Genomic DNA, 18,819 nt, shown 5'->3' with positions numbered 1-18,819 from the left:
TAGAGCTGCCCTGCCCTATAAACACCTCACACAGTCTGAGATTAGAGATGAGTTGGTTAGAGCTGCCCTGCCCTATAAACACTCACACAGTTCTGAGATTAGAGATGTTGGTTAGAGCTGCCCTGCCCTAATAAACCACTCACACAGTCTGAGATTAGAGATGTTGGTTTAGAGCTGCCCTGCCCTATAAACACTCACACAGTCTGAGATTAGAGATGTTGGTCAGAGCTGCCCTGTCCTATAAACACTCACACAGTCTGAGATTAGAGATGTTGGTTAGAGCTGCCCTGCCCTATAAAACACTCACACAGTCTGAGATTAGAGATGTTGGTAGAGCTGCCCTGTCCTATAAACACTCACACAGTCTGAGATTAGAGATGTTGGTCAGAGCTGCCCTGCCCTATAAACACTCACACAGTCTGAGATTAGAGATGTTGGTCAGAGCTGCCCTGCCCTATAAACACTCACACAGTCTGAGATTAGAGATGTTGGTTAGAGCTGCCCTGCCCTATAAACACTCACACAGTCTGAGATTAGAGATGTTGGTTAGAGCTGCCCTGCCCTATAAACACTCACACAGTCTTGAGATTAGAGATGTTGGTTCAGAGCTGCCCTGCCCTATAAACACTCACACAGTCTGAGATTAGAGATGTTGGTTAGAGCTGCCCTGCCTATAAACACTCACACAGTCTGAGATTAGAGATGTTGGTCAGAGCTGCCCTGTCCTATAAACACTCACACAGTCTGAGATTAGAGATGTTGGTCAGAGCTGCCCTGTCCTATAAACACTCACACAGTCTGAGATTAGAGATGTTGGTTAGAGCTGCCCTGTCCTATAAACACTCACACAGTCTGAGATTAGAGATGTTGGTCAGAGCTGCCCTGTCCTATAAACACTCACACAGTCTGAGATTAGAGATGTTGGTTAGAGCTGCCCTGTCATATAAAAAACACTCACACAGTCTGAGATTAGAGATGTTGGTCAGAGCTGCCCTGTCATATAAACACTCACACAGTCTGAGATTAGAGATGTTGGTCAGAGCTGCCCTGTCATATAAACACTCACACAGTCTGAGATTAGAGATGTTGGTCAGAGCTGCCCTGCCCTATAAACACTCACACAGTCTGAGATTAGAGATGTTGGTTAGAGCTGCCCTGCCCTATAAAACACTCACACAGTCTGAGATTAGAGATGTTGGTTAGAGCTGCCCTGCCTCTATAAACACTCACACAGTCTGAGATTAGAGATGTTGGTTCAGAGCTGCCCTGCTCCTATAAACACTCACACAGTCTGAGATTAGAGATGTTGGTCAGAGCTGCCCTGTCCTATAAACACTCACACAGTCTGAGATTAGAGATGTTGGTTAGAGCTGCCCTGCCCTATAAACACTCACACAGTCTGAGATTAGAGATGTGGTAGAGCTGCCCTGCCTATAAAACACTCACACAGTCTGAGATTAGAGATGTTGGTTAGAGCTGCCCTGCCTCTATAAACACTCACACAGTCTGAGATTAGAGATGTTGGTAGAGCTGCCCTGTCCTATAAACACTCACACAGTCTGAGATTAGAGATGTTGGTCAGAGCTGCCCTGTCCTATAAACACTCACACAGTCTGAGATTAGAGATGTTGGTTAGAGCTGCCCTTCCCTATAAACACTCACACAGTCTGAGATTAGAGATGTGGTTAGAGCTGCCCTGCCCTATAAACACTCACACAGTCTGAGATTAGAGATGTTGGTTAGAGCTGCCCTGCCCTATAAAACACTCACACAGTCTGAGATTAGAGATGTTGGTTAGAGCTGCCCTGCCCTATAAACACTCACACAGTCTGAGATTAGAGATGTTGGTTCAGAGCTGCCCTGCTCCTATAAACACTCACACAGTCTGAGATTAGAGATGTTGGTCAGAGCTGCCCTGTCCTATAAACACTCACACAGTCTGAGATTAGAGATGTTGGTCAGAGCTGCCCTGTCCTATAAACACTCACACAGTCTGAGATTAGAGATGTGGTTAGAGCTGCCCTGCCCTATAAACACTCACACAGTCTGAGATTAGAGATGTTGGTTAGAGCTGCCCTGCCCTATAAAACACTCACACAGTCTGAGATTAGAGATGTTGGTTAGAGCTGCCCTGTCCCTATAAACACTCACACAGTCTGAGATTAGAGATATTGGTTAGAGCTGCCCTGCCCTATAAACACTCACACAGTCTGAGATTAGAGATGTTGGTCAGAGCTGCCTGTCCCTTAACACCACACAGTCTGAGATTAGAGATGTTGGTCAGAGCTGCCCTGCCCTATAACACCTTCACACAGTCTGAGATTAGAGATGTTGGTTAGAGCTGCCCTGTCCTATAAACACTCACACAGTCTGAGATTAGAGATGTTGGTCAGAGCTGCCCTGCCCTATAAACACTCACACAGTCTGAGATTAGAGATATTGGTCAGAGCTGCCCTGTCCTATAAAAACACTCACACAGTCTGAGATTAGAGATGTTGGTCAGAGCTGCCCTGCCCTATAAACACTCACACAGTCTGAGATTAGAGATGTTGGTCAGAGCTGCCCTGCTCTATAAACACTCACACAGTCTGAGATTAGAGATGTTGGTTAGAGCTGCCCTGCTCTATAAACACTCACACAGTCTGAGATTAGAGATGTTGGTTAGAGCTGCCCTGCCCTATAAAAACACTCACAAAATGTTAGTTTGCTATTCACAAGAAGCATTGGCTGATGTGAACCATGGCTCAAACAAAAGAGATCTCAGAGACGGGAGATTAATTGTTGATTTGCATAAAGCTGGAAAGGGTTACACAAGTATCTCTAAAAGCCTTGATGTTCATCAGTCCACGGTCAGACACATTGTCTATAAATGGAGAAAGTTCAGCACTGTTGCTACTCTCCCTAGAAGTGGCCGTCCTGCAAAGATGACTGCAAGAGCACAGTGCAGAATGCTCAATGAGGTTAAGAAGAATCCTAGAGTGTCAGCTAAAGACTTATAGAAATCTCTGGAACATGCTAACATCTCTGTTGACGAGTCTTACGATACGTAAAACACTAAACAAGAATGGTGTTCATGGGAGGACACCACAGAAGAAGACACTGCTGTCCAAAAAAACCCATTTCTGCACATCTGAAGTTTGCAAAAGAGCACCTGGATGTTCCACAGCGCTACTGGCAAAATATTCTGTGGACAGATGAGACTACAGATGAGTTGTTTGGAAGGAACACAACATTATGTGTGGAGAAAAAAGGCACAGCACACCAACATCAAAACCTCATCCCAACTGTAAAGTCTGGTGGACGGAGCATCATGGTTTGGGGCTGCTTTGCTGCCTCAGGGCCTGGACAGCTTGCTATCATCGACGGAAAAATGAATTCCTAAGTTTATCAAGACATTTTGCAGGAGAATGTAAGGCTATCTGTCCTCCAATTGAAGCTCAACAGAAGTTGGGTGACGCAACAGGACAACGACCCAAAACACAGAAGTAAATCCACAACAGAATGGCTTCAACAGAAGAAAATACACCTTCTGGAGTGGCCCAGTCAGAGTCCTGACCTCAACCTTCTGGAGTGGCCCAGTCAGAGTCCTGACCTCAACCTTCTGGAGTGGCCCAGTCAGAGTCCTGACCTCAACCTTCTGGAGTGGCCCAGTCAGAGTCCTGACCTCAACCTTCTGGAGTGGCCCAGTCAGAGTCCTGACCTCAACCTTCTGGAGTGGCCCAGTCAGAGTCCTGACCTCAACCTTCTGGAGTGGCCCAGTCAGAGTCCTAACCTCAACCTTCTGGTGTGGCCCAGTCAGAGTCCTGACCTCAACCTTCTGGAGTGGCCCAGTCAGAGTCCTGACCTCAACCTTCTGGAGTGGCCCAGTCAGAGTCCTGACCTCAACCTTCTGGAGTGGCCCAGTCAGAGTCCTGACCTCAACCTTCTGGAGTGGCCCAGTCAGAGTCCTGACCTCAACCCGATTGAGATGCTGTGGCGTGACCTCAAGAGTGCGGTTCACACCAGACATCCCAACAACATTGCTGAACTGAAACAGTTTGGTAAAGAGGAACGGTCCAGAATTCCTCCTGACCGTTGTGCAGGTCTGATCCGAAACTACAGAAAACATTTGCTTGAGGTTATTGCTGCCAAAGGAGGGTCAACCAGTTATTAAATCCAAGGGTTCACGTACTTTTCCCACCCTGCACTGTGAATGTTTACACGGTGTGTTCAATAAAGACATGGAAACATATTGTGTGTCTGTTTTATTAGTTTAAGCAGACTGTGTTTGTCTATTGTTGTGACCTAGATGAAGATCAGATCAAATTTTATGACCCAATTTATGCAGAAATCCAGGTACATTCCTAGAGGGGGGGGGGGGGGGGGTAACAGGATGTAAGTGGTAGGTGGGGTGGGGTTCCATCCTGTGCTGCTGTGGGCTATGGGTGCTTGGCAGACCACTACTCCTACGACAGGGGATTGGAACCCGTTACCTCATGGATAAAAGACTGTTGTCCGGGAAACGATCAGGCCTCGGGAACAGCCCTCTTCTCTGGTTCCTATACAGGCTACTGAGACGGAGCGCAAGGTCGAGATCTGTAGCAGAGCCTATCGTCTCCTGGTAACTCAAGTGGGCTTTGACCCCAACGACATCATCTTTGACCCCAACATCCTGACCATCGGCACGGGCATGGAGGAACACGGCGAGTACGCCATCAACTTCATCCGAGCCACCAGGCTCATCAAGGTCAGTTGAGACCCGGGGTCGTGTTTCCTTTAACGCGGTCACAACACTGCTTCCTGTTTCCTGTCACTCTCCGGGATTTCCTATTGGACTGTGTCTTTCTGTATTGATAGCAGTGGTGATGTCCCAGCACTCAGCTGTCCAGGGTCTGGTCACAACACTGCTTCCTGTTTGTCACTCTCAGGGATTTCCTATTGGACTGTGTCTTTCTGTATTGATAGCAGTGGTGATGTCCCAGCACTCAGCTGTCCAGGGTCTGGTCACAACACTGCTTCCTGTTTCCTGTCACTCTCCGGGATTTCCTATTGGACTGTGTCTTTCTGTATTGATAGCAGTGGTGATGTCCCAGCACTCAGCTGTCCAGGGTCTGGTCACAACACTGCTTCCTGTTTCCTGTCACTCTCAGGGATTTCCTATTGGACTGTGTCTTTCTGTATTGATAGCAGTGGTGATGTCCCAGCACTCAGCTGTCCAGGGTCTGGTCACAACACTGCTTCCTGTTTGTCACTCTCAGGGATTTCCTATGGGACTGTGTCTTTCTGTATTGATAGCAGTGGTGATGTCCCAGCACTCAGCTGTCCAGGGTCTGGTCACAACACTACTTCCTGTTTGTCACTCTCAGGGATTTCCTATGGGACTGTGTCTTTCTGTATTGATAGCAGTGGTGATGTCCCAGCACTCAGCTGTCCAGGGTCTGCCTGGGACAGGAGATGGACCTCAGGGGGATTTCCTATGGGACTGTGTCTTTCTGTATTGATAGCAGTGGTGATGTCCCAGCACTCAGCTGTCCAGGGTCTGCCTGGGACAGGAGATGGATCTCAGGGGGATTTCCTATGGGACTGTGTCTTTCTGTATTGATAGCAGTGGTGATGTCCCAGCACTCAGCTGTCCAGGGTCTGTCTGGGACAGGAGATGGACCTCAGGGGGATTTCCTATTGGACTGTGTCTTTCTGTATTGATAGCAGTGGTGATGTCCCAGCACTCAGCTGTCCAGGGTCTGGTCACAACACTACTTCCTGTTTGTCACTCTCAGGGATTTCCTATGGGACTGTGTCTTTCTGTATTGATAGCAGTGGTGATGTCCCAGCACTCAGCTGTCCAGGGTCTGCCTGGGACAGGAGATGGATCTCAGGGGGATTTCCTATTGGACTGTGTCTTTCTGTATTGATAGCAGTGGTGATGTCCCAGCACTCAGCTGTCCAGGGTCTGCCTGGGACAGGAGATGGACCTCAGGGGGATTTCCTATGGGACTGTGTCTTTCTGTATTGATAGCAGTGGTGATGTCCCAGCACTCAGCTGTCCAGGGTCTGCCTGGGACAGGAGATGGATCTCAGGGGGATTTCAAACATCATGCATGGCAGTGTGGGCTTCCAGGCTTTCATGTACTGACCCATACTGTGTTTTCTGTAGGAGTCTTTACCTGGGGTCAGATTCAACCTGTCCTTTTAACAGTATATATATACTACAGTATAATATATTTATATATATAATTCTCTACAGGAGTTGTTGCCTGGGGCCAGGATCAACCTGTCCTTTTAACAGTATATAATATTTATATATATAATTCTCTTCAGGAGTTGTTGCCTGGGGCCAGGATCAACCTGTCCTTTTAACAGTATATAATACACTGCTCAAAAAAATAAAGGGAACACTTAAACAACACAATGTAACTCCAAGTCAATCACACTTCTGTGAAATCAAACTGTCCACTTAGGAAGCAACACTGATTGACAATAAATTTCACATGCTGTTGTGCAAATGGAATAGACAAAAGGTGGAAATTATAGGCAATTAGTAAGACACCCCCAAAAAAGGAATGGTTCTGCAGGTGGTGACCACACACCACTTCTCAGTTCCTATGCTTCCTGGCTGATGTTTTGGTCACTTTTGAATGCTGGCGGTGCTTTCACTCTTGTGGTAGCATGAGATGGAGTCTACAACCCACACAAGTGGCTCAGGTAGTGCAGCTCATCCAGGATGGCACATCAATGCGAGCTGTGGCAAGAAGGTTTGCTGTGTCTGTCAGCGTAGTGTCCAGAGCATGGAGGCGCTACCAGGAGACAGGCCAGTACATCAGGAGATGTGGAGGAGGCCGTAGGAGGGCAACAACCCAGCAGCAGGACCGCTACCTCCGCCTTTGAGCAGGAGGAGCACTGCCAGAGCCCTGCAAAATGACCTCCAGCAGGCCACAAATGTGCATGTGTCAGCATATGGTCTCACAAGGGCTCTGAGGATCTCATCTCGGTACCTAATGGCAGTCAGGCTACCTCTGGCGAGCACATGGAGGGCTGTGCGGCCCCACAAAGAAATGCCACCCCACACCATGACTGACCCACCGCCAAACCGGTCATGCTGGAGGATGTTGCAGGCAGCAGAACGTTCTCCACGGCGTCTCCAGACTCTGTCACGTCTGTCACATGTGCTCATGTGCTCAGTGTGAACCTGCTTTCATCTGTGAAGAGCACAGGGCGCCAGTGGCGAATTTGCCAATCTTGGTGTTCTCTGGAAAATGCCAAACGTCCTGCACGGTGTTGGGCTGTAAGCACAACCCCCACCTGTGGACGTCGGGCCCTCATACCACCCTCATGGAGTCTGTTTCTGACCGTTTGAGCAGACACATGCACATTTGTGGCCTGCTGGAGGTCATTTTGCAGGGCTCCGGCAGTGCACCTCCTTGCACAAAGGCGGAGGTAGCGGTCCTGCTGCTGGGTTGTTGCCCTCCTACGGCCTCCTCCACATCTCCTGATGTACTGGCCTGTCTCCTGGTAGCGCCTCCATGCTCTGGACACTACGCTGACAGACACAGCAAACCTTCTTGCCACAGCTCGCATTGATGTGCCATCCTGGATGAACTGCACTACCTGAGCCACTTGTGTGGGTTGTAGACTCCGTCTCATGCTACCACTAGAGTGAGAGCACCGCCAGCATTCAAAAGTGACCAAAACATCAGCCAGGAAGCATAGGAACTGAGAAGTGGTGTGTGGTCACCACCTGCAGAATCACTCCTTTATTGGGGGTGTCTTGCTAATTGCCTATAATTTCCACCTTTTGTCTATTCCATTTGCACAACAGCATGTGACATTTATTGTCAATCAGTGTTGCTTCCTAAGTGGACAGTTTGATTTCACAGAAGTGTGATTGACTTGGAGTTACATTGTGTTGTTTAAGTGTTCCCTTTATTTTTTTGAGCAGTGTATATATATATATAATTCTCTACAGGAGTTGTTGCCTGGGGCCAGGATCAACCTGTCCTTTTAACAGTATATAATATTTATATATATTTCTCTACAGGAGTTTTTGCCTGGGGCCAGGATCAACCTGTCCTTTTAACAGTATATAATATTTATATATATTTCTCTACAGGAGTTGTTGCCTGGGGCCAGGATCAGTGGAGGCCTGTCCAACCTGTCCTTCTCCTTCAGAGGCATGGAGGTCATCAGAGAGGCCATGCATGGCGCCTTCCTCTATCACGCCATCAAGGTAGGCGGAGCCTTCATCTATCACGCCATCAAGGTAGGTGGAGTCTTCCTCTAACACGCCATCAAGGTAGGTGGAGCCTTCCTCTACCACGCCATCAAGGTAGGTGGAGCCTTCCTTTATCACGCCATCAAGGTAGATGGAGTCTTCTACCACGCCATCAAGGTAGGTGGAGCCTTCCTCTATCACGCCATCAAGGTAGGTGGAGTCTTCCTCTATCACGCCATCAAGGTAGGTGGAGTCTTCCTCTACCACGCCATCAAGGTAGGTGGAGCCTTCCTCTACCACGCCATCAAGGTAGGTGGAGCCTTCTACCACGCCATCAAGGTAGGTGGAGCCTTCTACCACGCCATCAAGGTAGGTGGAGCCTTCCTCTACCACGCCAGCCAGTGGCTATCGACATCTAGCTAGCTACCGGCCCTACTACGTTACCACTGCATGAGTCAGCCAGTGGCTATCGACATCTAGCTAGCTACCGGCCCTACTACGTTACCACTGCATGAGTCAGCCGGTGGCTATCGACATCTAGCTAGCTACCGGCCCTACTACGTTACCACTGCATGAGTCAGCCGGTGGCTATCGACATCTAGCTAGCTACCGGCCCTACTACGTTACCACTGCATGAGTCAGCCAGTGGCTATCAACATCTAGCTAGCTACGGCCCTACTACGTTACCACTGCATGAGTCAGCCAGTGGCTATCGACATCTAGCTAGCTACCGGCCCTACTACGTTACCACTGCATGAGTCAGCCAGTGGCTATCGACATCTAGCTAGCTACCGACCCTACTACGTTACCACTGCCTGAGTCAGCCAGTGGCTATCGACATCTAGCTCGCTACCGGCCCTACTACGTTACCACTGCATGAGTCAGCCAGTGGCTATCGACATCTAGCTAGCTACCGGCCCTACTACGTTACCACTGCATGAGTCAGCCAGTGGCTATCGACATCTAGCTAGCTACGGCCCTACTACGTTACCACTGCATGAGTCAGCCAGTGGCTATCGACATCTAGCTAGCTACCGGCCCTACTACGTTACCACTGCATGAGTCAGCCGGTGGCTATCGACATCTAGCTCGCTACCGGCCCTACTACGATACCACTGCATGAGTCAGCCGGTGGCTATCGACAGCTAGCTAGCTACCGACCCTACTACGTTACCACTGCATGAGTCAGCCGGTGGCTATCGACATCTAGCTCGCTACCGGCCCTACTACGTTACCACTGCATGAGTCAGCCGGTGGCTATCGACATCTAGCTAGCTACGGCCCTACTACGTTAGCACTGCCTGAGTCAGCCAGTGGCTATCGGCATCTAGCTAGCTACCGGCCCTACTACGTTACCACTGCATGAGTCAGCCAGTGGCTATCGACATCTAGCTAGCTACGGCCCTACTACGATACCACTGCATGAGTCAGCCGGTGGCTATCGACAGCTAGCTAGCTACCGACCCTACTACGTTACCACTGCATGAGTCAGCCGGTGGCTATCGACAGCTAGCTAGCTACCGGCCCTACTACGTTACCACTGCATGAGTCAGCCGGTGGCTATCGACATCTAGCTAGCTACCGACCCTACTACGTTACCACTGCATGAGTCAGCCAGTGGCTATCGACATCTAGCTAGCTACCGGCCCTACTACGTTAGCACTGCATGAGTCAGCCAGTGGCTATCGGCATCTAGCTAGCTACCGGCCCTACTACGTTACCACTGCATGAGTCAGCCGGTGGCTATCGACATCTAGCTAGCTACCGACCCTACTACGTTACCACTGCATGAGTCAGCCGGTGGCTATCGACATCTAGCTAGCTACCGGCCCTACTACGTTACCACTGCATGAGTCAGCCAGTGGCTATCGACATCTAGCTCGCTACCGGCCCTACTACGTTACCACTGCCTGAGTCAGCCAGTGGCTATCGACATCTAGCTCGCTACCGGCCCTACTACGTTACCACTGCATGGGTCAGCCAGTGGCTATCGACATCTAGCTAGCTACGGCCCTATTACTTTAGCCAGTGGCTATCGACATCTAGCTCGCTACCGGCCCTACTACGTTACCACTGCATGGGTCAGCCAGTGGCTATCGACATCTAGCTAGCTACCGACCCTATTACGTTAGCCAGTGGCTATCGACATCTAGCTAGCTACGGCCCTACTACGTTACCACTGCATGAGTCAGCCAGTGGCTATCGACATCTAGCTAGCTACCGACCCTATTACGTTAGCCAGTGGCTATCGACATCTAGCTAGCTACGGCCCTATTACTTTAGCCAGTGGCTATCGACATCTAGCTAGCTACGGCCCTATTACTTTAGCCAGTGGCTATCGACATCTAGCTAGCTACCGACCCTATTACGTTAGCCAGTGGCTATCGACATCTAGCTAGCTACGGCCCTATTACGTTAGCCAGTGGCTATCGACATCTAGCTCGCTACCGGCCCTATTACGTTAGCCAGTGGCTATCGACATCTAGCTCGCTACCGGCCCTACTACGTTACCACTGCATGAGTCAGCCAGTGGCTATCGACATCTAGCTAGCTACGGCCCTATTACGTTAGCCAGTGGCTATCGACATCTAGCTAGCTACGGCCCTATTACTTTAGCCAGTGGCTATCGACATCTAGCTAGCTACGGCCCTATTACTTTAGCCAGTGGCTATCGACATCTAGCTAGCTACGGCCCTATTACGTTAGCCAGTGGCTATCGACATCTAGCTAGCTACGGCCCTATTACGTTAGCCAGTGGCTATCGACATCTAGCTAGCTACCGGCCCTACTACGTTAGCCAGTGGCTATCGACATCTAGCTAGCTACGGCCCTACTACGTTACCACTGCATGAGTCAGCCAGTGGCTATCGACATCTAGCTAGCTACGGCCCTATTACTTTAGCCAGTGGCTATCGACATCTAGCTACGGCCCTACTACGTTACCACTGCATGAGTAACCCTGTTGTCCTGCTGTCTCCTATAGGACGGTATGGACATGGGCATAGTGAACGCTGGCAGCCTGCCTGTCTATGATGATATTGACAAGGAGCTCCTGCTCATGTGCGAGAATCTCATCTGGAACAAAGACCCGGAGGCCACAGAGAAACTACTGCTGTACGCACAGGTATATGGTTTACACAGTACAGTACATATCCTAGTATAACAGGTATATGGTTTACACAGTACAGTACATATCCTAGTATAACTGCTGCTGTACGCACAGGTATATGGTTTACACAATACAGTACATATCCTAGTATAACAGGTATATGGTTTACACAGTACAGTACATATCCTAGTATAACATACTGCTGCTGTACGCACAGGTATATGGTTTACACAATACAGTACATATCCTAGTATAACAGGTATATGGTTTACACAGTACAGTACATATCCTAGTATAACAGGTATATGGTTTACACAGTACAGTACATATCCTAGTAAACATACTGTGCCTGTACGCACAGGTATATGGTTTACACAGTACAGTACATATCCTAGTATAACAGGTATATGGTTTACACAGTACAGTACATATCCTAGTATAACAGGTATATGGTTTACACAGTACAGTACATATCCTAGTATAACTTACTGTGCTTGTAGTCACAGGTATATGGTTTACACACTACAGTACATATCCTAGTATAACATACTGTGCCTGTATGCACAGGTATATGATTTACACAGTACAGTACATATCCTAGTAAACGTACTGTGCCTGTACACACAGGTATATGGTTTACACAGTACAGTACATATCCTAGTATAACGTACTGTGCCTGTACACACAGGTATATGGTTTACACAATACAGTACATATCCTAGTAAACGTACTGTGCCTGTACACACAGGTATATGGTTTACACAGTACAGTACATATCCTAGTATAACGTACTGTGCCTGTATGCACAGGTATATGGTTTACACAGTACAGTACATATCCTAGTATAACTTACTGTGCTTGTACACACAGGTATATGGTTTACACAGTACAGTACATATCCTAGTAAACATACTGTGCCTGTACGCACAGGTATATGGTTTACACAGTACAGTACATATCCTAGTAAACATACTGTGCCTGTACGCACAGGTATATGGTTTACACAGTACAGTACATATCCTAGTATAACTTACTGTGCTTGTACACACAGGTATATGGTTTACACACTACAGTACATATCCTAGTATAACTTACTGTGCTTGTACACACAGGTATATGGTTTACACAGTACAGTACATATCCTAGTAAACATACTGTGCCTGTATGCACCGGTACATTGCCTTCGGGAAAGAATTCAGACCCCTTCGACTTTTCCCACATTTTGTTACGTTACAGCCTTATTCTAAAATGGATTAAAGATTATTTTCCCTCAGCGATCTACACACAATATCCCTTAATGACAAAGCGAAAACGTGTTTTTTTAGAAATGTTGCCAAATTTGTTCAACAGAAATATCTTATTTATGTAAGTATTCAGACCCTTTGCTATGACACTCTAAATTGAGCTCAGGTGCATCCTGTTTCCATTGATCATCCTTGAGATGTTTCTACAACTTGATTGGAGTCCACCTGTGGTAAATTAAATTGATTGGGTATGATTTGGAAAGGCACACACGTGTCTATATAAGGTCCCACAGTTGACAGTGAATGTCAGAGCAAAAACCAAGCCAGGTCGATGGAATTGTCAGTAGAGCTCCGAGACAGGATTGTGTCGAGGCACAGATCTGGGGAAGTGTACCAAAACATTTCTGCAGCATTGAAGGTCCCCAAGAACACAGTGGCCTCCATCATTCTTAAATGGAAGAAGTTTTGAACCACCAAGACTCTTCCTAGAGCTGGCCGCTCGGCCAAACTGAGGAATCGGGGGAGAAGGGCCTTGGTCAGGGAGGGGACCAAGAACCCGGTGGTCCCTCTGACAGAGCTCTAGAGTTCCCCTGTGGAGATGGGAGTAACTTCCAGAAGGACAACCATCTCTGTAGCACTCCACCAATCAGACCTTTATGGTAGAGTGGCCAGACGGAAGCCACTCCTCAGTAAAAGGCACATGACTGTCAGACCATGAGAAACAAGATTCTCTGGTCTGATGAAACCAAGATTGAACTCTTTGACCTGAATGCCAAGCGTCACGTCTGGAGGAAACCTGCCACCATCCCTACGGTGAAGCATGGTGGTAGCAGAATCATGCTGTGGGGATGTTTTTCAGTGGCAGGGACTGGGAGACTAGTCAGGATCGAGGGAAAGATGAACAGAGCAAAGTTCAGAGATCCTTGATGAAAATTTGCTCCAGAGCGCTCAGGACCTCAGACTGGGGTGAAGGTTCACCTTCCAACAGGACAATGACTCTAAACACACAGCCAAGACAACGCAGGAGTGGCTTCGAGACAAGTCTTTGAATGTCCTTGAGTGGCCCAGCCAGAGCCCGGACTTGAACCCGATCGAACATCTCTGGAGAGACCTGAAAATAGCTGTGCAGCGACACTCCCCATCCAACCTGACAGAGCTTGAGAGGATCTACAGAGAAGAATGGGAGAAACTCCCCAAATACAGGTGTGCCAAGCTTGTTGTGTCATACCCACGAAGAATCAAGGCTGTAATCGCTGCCAAAGGTGCTTTAACAAAGTACTTAGTAAAGGGTCTGAATACTTATGTAAACTAGCAAACATTAAAAAAAACTGTTTTTGCTTTGTCATTATGGGGTGTATTGTGTGTAGATTGATGAGGAAAATAAACAATACATTTTAGAATAAGGCTGTAATGTAACAAATGTGGAAGAAGTCAAGTGGTCTGAATACTTGCCAAAGGCTCTGCATATGGTTTACACACTACAGTACATATCCTAGTATAACGTACTGTGCCGGTATGCAACAGGTTTGTGCTTTACACACAGTACATATTCTGCTATATGAACAGGTACATACTGGTCCACCTGGTTAACACAGTACATATTCTGCTATATGAACAGGTACATACTGGTCCACCTGGTTAACACAGTACATATTCTGCTGTATGAACAGGTATATACTGGTCCACCTGGTTAACACAGTACATATTCTGCTGTATGAACAGGTATATACTGGTCCACCTAGTTAACACAGTACATATTCTGCTATATGAACAGGTACATACTGGTCCACCTGGGTAACACAGTACATATTCTGCTGTATGAACAGGTACATACTGGTCCACCTGGGTAACACAGTACATATTCTGCTGTATGAACAGGTACATACTGGTCCACCTGGGTAACACAGTACATATTCTGCTATATGAACAGGTACATACCAGTCCACCTGGTTAACACAGTACATATTCTGCTGTATGAACAGGTACATACCAGTCCACCTGGTTAACACAGTACATATTCTGCTGTATGAACAGGTATATACTGGTCCACCTGGTTAACACAGTACATATTCTGCTGTATGAACAGGTACATACTGGTCCACCTGGTTAACACAGTACATATTCTGCTATATGAACAGGTACATACCAGTCCACCTGGTTAACACAGTACATATTCTGCTGTATGAACAGGTACATACCAGTCCACCTGGTTAACACAGTACATATTCTGCTGTATGAACAGGTATATACTGGTCCACCTAGTTAACACAGTACATATTCTGCTGTATGAACAGGTACATACTGGTCCACCTGGTTAACACAGTACATATTCTGCTATATGAACAGGTACATACTGGTCCACCTGGTTAACACAGTACATATTCTGCTGTATGAACAGGTATATACTGGTCCACCTGGTTAACACAGTACATATTCTGCTGTATGAACAGGTATATACTGGTCCACCTAGTTAACACAGTACATATTCTGCTATATGAACAGGTACATACTGGTACACCTGGTTAGCACAGTACATATTCTGCTGTATGAACAGGTACATACTGGTCCACCTGGGTAACACAGTACATATTCTGCTGTATGAACAGGTACATACTGTTCCACCTGGGTAACACAGTACATATTCTGCTGTATGAACAGGTATATACTGGTCCACCTAGTTAACACAGTACATATTCTGCTGTATGAACAGGTATATACTGGTCCACCTAGTTAACACAGTACATATTCTGCTGTATGAACAGGTACATACTGGTCCACCTGGTAAACACAGTACATGTCCTGTAACTCTGTGGCTGTATGTCCCTGCTCGCTGGGGTTACCTGATCCCTAGTACAGTGTACTAGTTCCCATAGTTGTTCTCTGAAGAGAATCCTGTCGTTTTCAGAGCTGTGCCAAAGGAGGGAAGAAGGTGGTCCAGACGGATGAGTGGCGAGAGGGAACTGTGGAGGAGAGGCTGGAGTATGGGCTCATCAAGGTTAGTATAGTATGGGCTCATCAAGGTTAGTATAGTAGGGGCTCATCAAGGTTAGTAGGAGAGAGGCTGGAGTATGGGCTCATCAAGGTTAGTATAGTATGGGCTCATCAAGGTTAGTAGGAGAGAGGCTGGAGTATGGGCTCATCAAGGTTAGTAGGAGAGAGGCTGGAGTATGGGCTCATCAAGGTTAGTATAGTATGGGCTCATCAAGGTTAGTATAGTGTGGGCTCATCGAGGTTAGTATAGTATGGGCTCATCAAGGTTAGTATAGTATGGGCTCATCAAGGTTAGTATAGTGTGGGCTCATCAAGGTTAGTAGGAGAGAGGCTGGAGTATGGGCTCATCAAGGTTAGTATAGTATGGGCTCATCAAGGTTAGTATAGTATGGGCTCATCAAGGTTAGTATAGTATGGGCTCATCAAGGTTAGTAGGAGGCTGGAGTATGGGCTCGTCAAGGTTAGTATAGTATGGGTTCATCAAGGTTAGTAGGAGAGAGGCTGGAGTATGGGGTCATCAAGGTTAGTATAGTATGGGTTCATCAAGGTTAGTATAGTATGGGTTCATCAAGGTTAGTAGGAGAGAGGCTGGAGTATGGGGTCATCAAGGTTAGTATAGTATGGGTTCATCAAGGTTAGTATAGTATGGGTTCATCAAGGTTAGTATAGTATGGGCTCATCAAGGTTAGTATAGTATGGGCTCATCAAGGTTAGTATAGTGTGGGCTCATCAAGGTTAGTAGGAGAGAGGCTGGAGTATGGGGTCATCAAGGTTAGTATAGTATGGGTTCATCAAGGTTAGTATAGTATGGGTTCATCAAGGTTAGTAGGAGAGATGCTGATGCTTCAGATACTCAACTAGTCTAAAGAAGGCCAGTTTATGGCATCTTTAACTTCTTCTGGCTGCAGCCCGACGTCGGTACACTTATGACAACAGCCAGCTCAAGTGCAGGGCGCGAAATTCAAAATATATATTTTTTAAATATTTAACTTTCACACATTAACAAGTCCAATACAGCATATGAAAGGTACACATCTTGTGAATCCAGCCAACATGTCCGATTTTTAAAATGTTTTACAGCGAAAACACCACGTATATTTATGTTAGCTCACCACCAAATACAAAAAAGGACAGACATTTTTCACAGCACAGGTAGCATGCACAAAGCCAACCTAACTAACCAAGAACCAACCAAACTAACCAACAAACAACTTCATCAGATGACAGTCTTATAACATGTTATTCAATAAATCTATGTTTTGTTCGAAAAATATGCATATTTCAGGTATAAATCATAGTTTACATTGCAGCTACAATCAGAAATTGCACCGAAAGCAGACAGAATAATTACAGACACCAACGCCAAATAACTAAATACTCATCATAAAACATTTCTGAAAAATACATAGTGTACAGCAATTGAAAGACAGGCATCTTGTGATTCCAGACAATATTTCCAATTTATCAAGTGTTTTACAGCGAAAACACAATATAGCGTTATATTAGCTTACCACAATAGCCAAAAACACAAGCAATTTCCCAGTAGCAAAAGTAAGCGATCGTAACAAACAAGCAAAAGATATATAATTTTTTACTAACCTTGATTTTCTTCCTCAGATGACAGTCCTATAACATCAGGTTATACATACACTTATGTTTTGTTCGAAAATGTGCATATTTAGAGCTGAAATCAATGGTTACACATTGTGCTAACTTAGCTACTTTTTCCCACTACGTCCGGATTTTTCCTGACACTTTTTCTGACACACATATTCTGACCAAATAGCTATTCATAAACATAACAAAAAAATACATGTTGTATAGGAAATGATAGATCCATTAGTTCTTAATGAAATCGCAGTGTTAGAATTCTAAAAATAACTTCATTACGATATGCAGCTTCGGTATAGCTAGAGTACCCAAACGTTGGGCGCCCACGACTAGTTCACATGTACGACAGATATATGAAATAGCATCATAAAATGTTTCTTACTTTTGCTGATCTTTCATCAGAATGTTGGACAAGGTGTCCTTTGTCCAGAACAATCGTTGTTTGGATTTAGAACAGCAACTTTCCCTCTTCATTTAGCAAGCGCACTAGCCAAGTAGCACGGATCTCTCCATCGTCAACAAAGTCAGAGAACGGAACACGGCAAAACTCCCGAAAAAATTTCAATAATCTGATTAAACTATATTGAAAAAACATACTTTACGATGATATGGTCACATGTATCAAATAAAATCAAAGCCGGAGATAGTAGTCGTCCATAACGGCAGCTAAACAGAAGGCAATCCCACTGTCCACCTCGCGCTCCCCAGAGTACCGGAAATGAGGGACACGTCATACAAAGAGCTTGTATTCCACTTCAGACCAAGATAAACACTAAATTTCTTCTCTCACAGCCTCTTGACATCCAGGGGAAGGTCTATGAAGTGCACGTAGACTCTTACGTATCATGCCCATGTATAGGCAGGAAGAAGAACAGAGCCTCGATTTCAGGCTTTCCACTTCCTGGTCAGGAAGTTTGTGCCAAATGAGTTCTGTTTGACTCACAGATATAATTCAAACGGTTTTAGAAACTAGAGAGTGTTTTCTATCCAATAGTAATAATAATATGCATATTGTACGAGCAAGAATTGAGTACGAGGCCGTTTGAAATGGGCACCTTTAATCAGAGCTACTCAATACTGCCCCTGCAGCCATAAAAAGTTAATAAGGACAACAGTTTTCAGTCATGCTAACATAATTACAAAAGGGTTTTCTAATGATAAATTAGCCTTTTAAAATGATAAACTTGGATTAGCTAACACAACGTGCCATTGGAACACAGGAGTGATGGTTGCTGATAATGGGCCTCTGTAGATATTCCATTAAAAATCTGATGTTTCCAGCTACGATACTACACTGTATTTCTGATCAATTTGATGTCATTTTAATGGACAAAAAAATTTGCTTTTCTTTCAAAAACAAGGACCCCAAACTTTTGAACAGTAGTGTATATCTAATAAAAAATGTTTTTGTCAAAACTGTACCGATAAATGTAAGGTACAAATCTCCCTCTTTCTCCATCACAATTACTATCGATATCCCTTCTGTCTCTCTCACTGTTTCCAGGGTATAGATAAGTATGTGGTAGAGGATACAGAGGAGGCCAGGTCCCAGGCTGAGCTCTATCCGAGGCCCCTACACGTCATCGAGGGGCCCCTGATGAACGGCATGAAGGTGGTGGGGGACCTGTTTGGAGCTGGGAAGATGTTCCTACCTCAGGTAGGGGGGGAAGAGATGG

The 18,819-nt window shown here is 46.2% G+C and overlaps 1 protein-coding gene across 1 annotated transcript in view; it reads left to right on the top strand.

Annotated features, from left to right (window-relative positions):
* Positions 1 to 4,509: 4,509 nt before the first annotated feature.
* Positions 4,510 to 18,819, top strand: part of LOC120040728 (methionine synthase-like) — a gene marked incomplete at its 5' end in the record, with an annotated part of 14,450 nt that continues 140 nt past the window's right edge. Inside the window, 5 exons of the mRNA XM_038985775.1 lie at positions 4,510 to 4,726; positions 8,087 to 8,203; positions 11,172 to 11,312; positions 15,447 to 15,536; positions 18,648 to 18,819. The exon at positions 18,648 to 18,819 is cut by the window's right edge and continues 140 nt beyond it. Of these exons, the coding sequence (XP_038841703.1) occupies positions 4,510 to 4,726; positions 8,087 to 8,203; positions 11,172 to 11,312; positions 15,447 to 15,536; positions 18,648 to 18,819 (737 nt within the window). The remainder of the gene's footprint in view (positions 4,727 to 8,086; positions 8,204 to 11,171; positions 11,313 to 15,446; positions 15,537 to 18,647) is intronic.

The sequence above is a fragment of the Salvelinus namaycush genome, unplaced genomic scaffold (assembly GCF_016432855.1).
Source record: "Salvelinus namaycush isolate Seneca unplaced genomic scaffold, SaNama_1.0 Scaffold3763, whole genome shotgun sequence".
Taxonomy (NCBI): Eukaryota; Metazoa; Chordata; class Actinopteri; order Salmoniformes; family Salmonidae; genus Salvelinus; species Salvelinus namaycush.
Note: the sequence above shows the minus strand (reverse complement) of the source record. Positions and strands in the feature narration are given on the sequence as shown.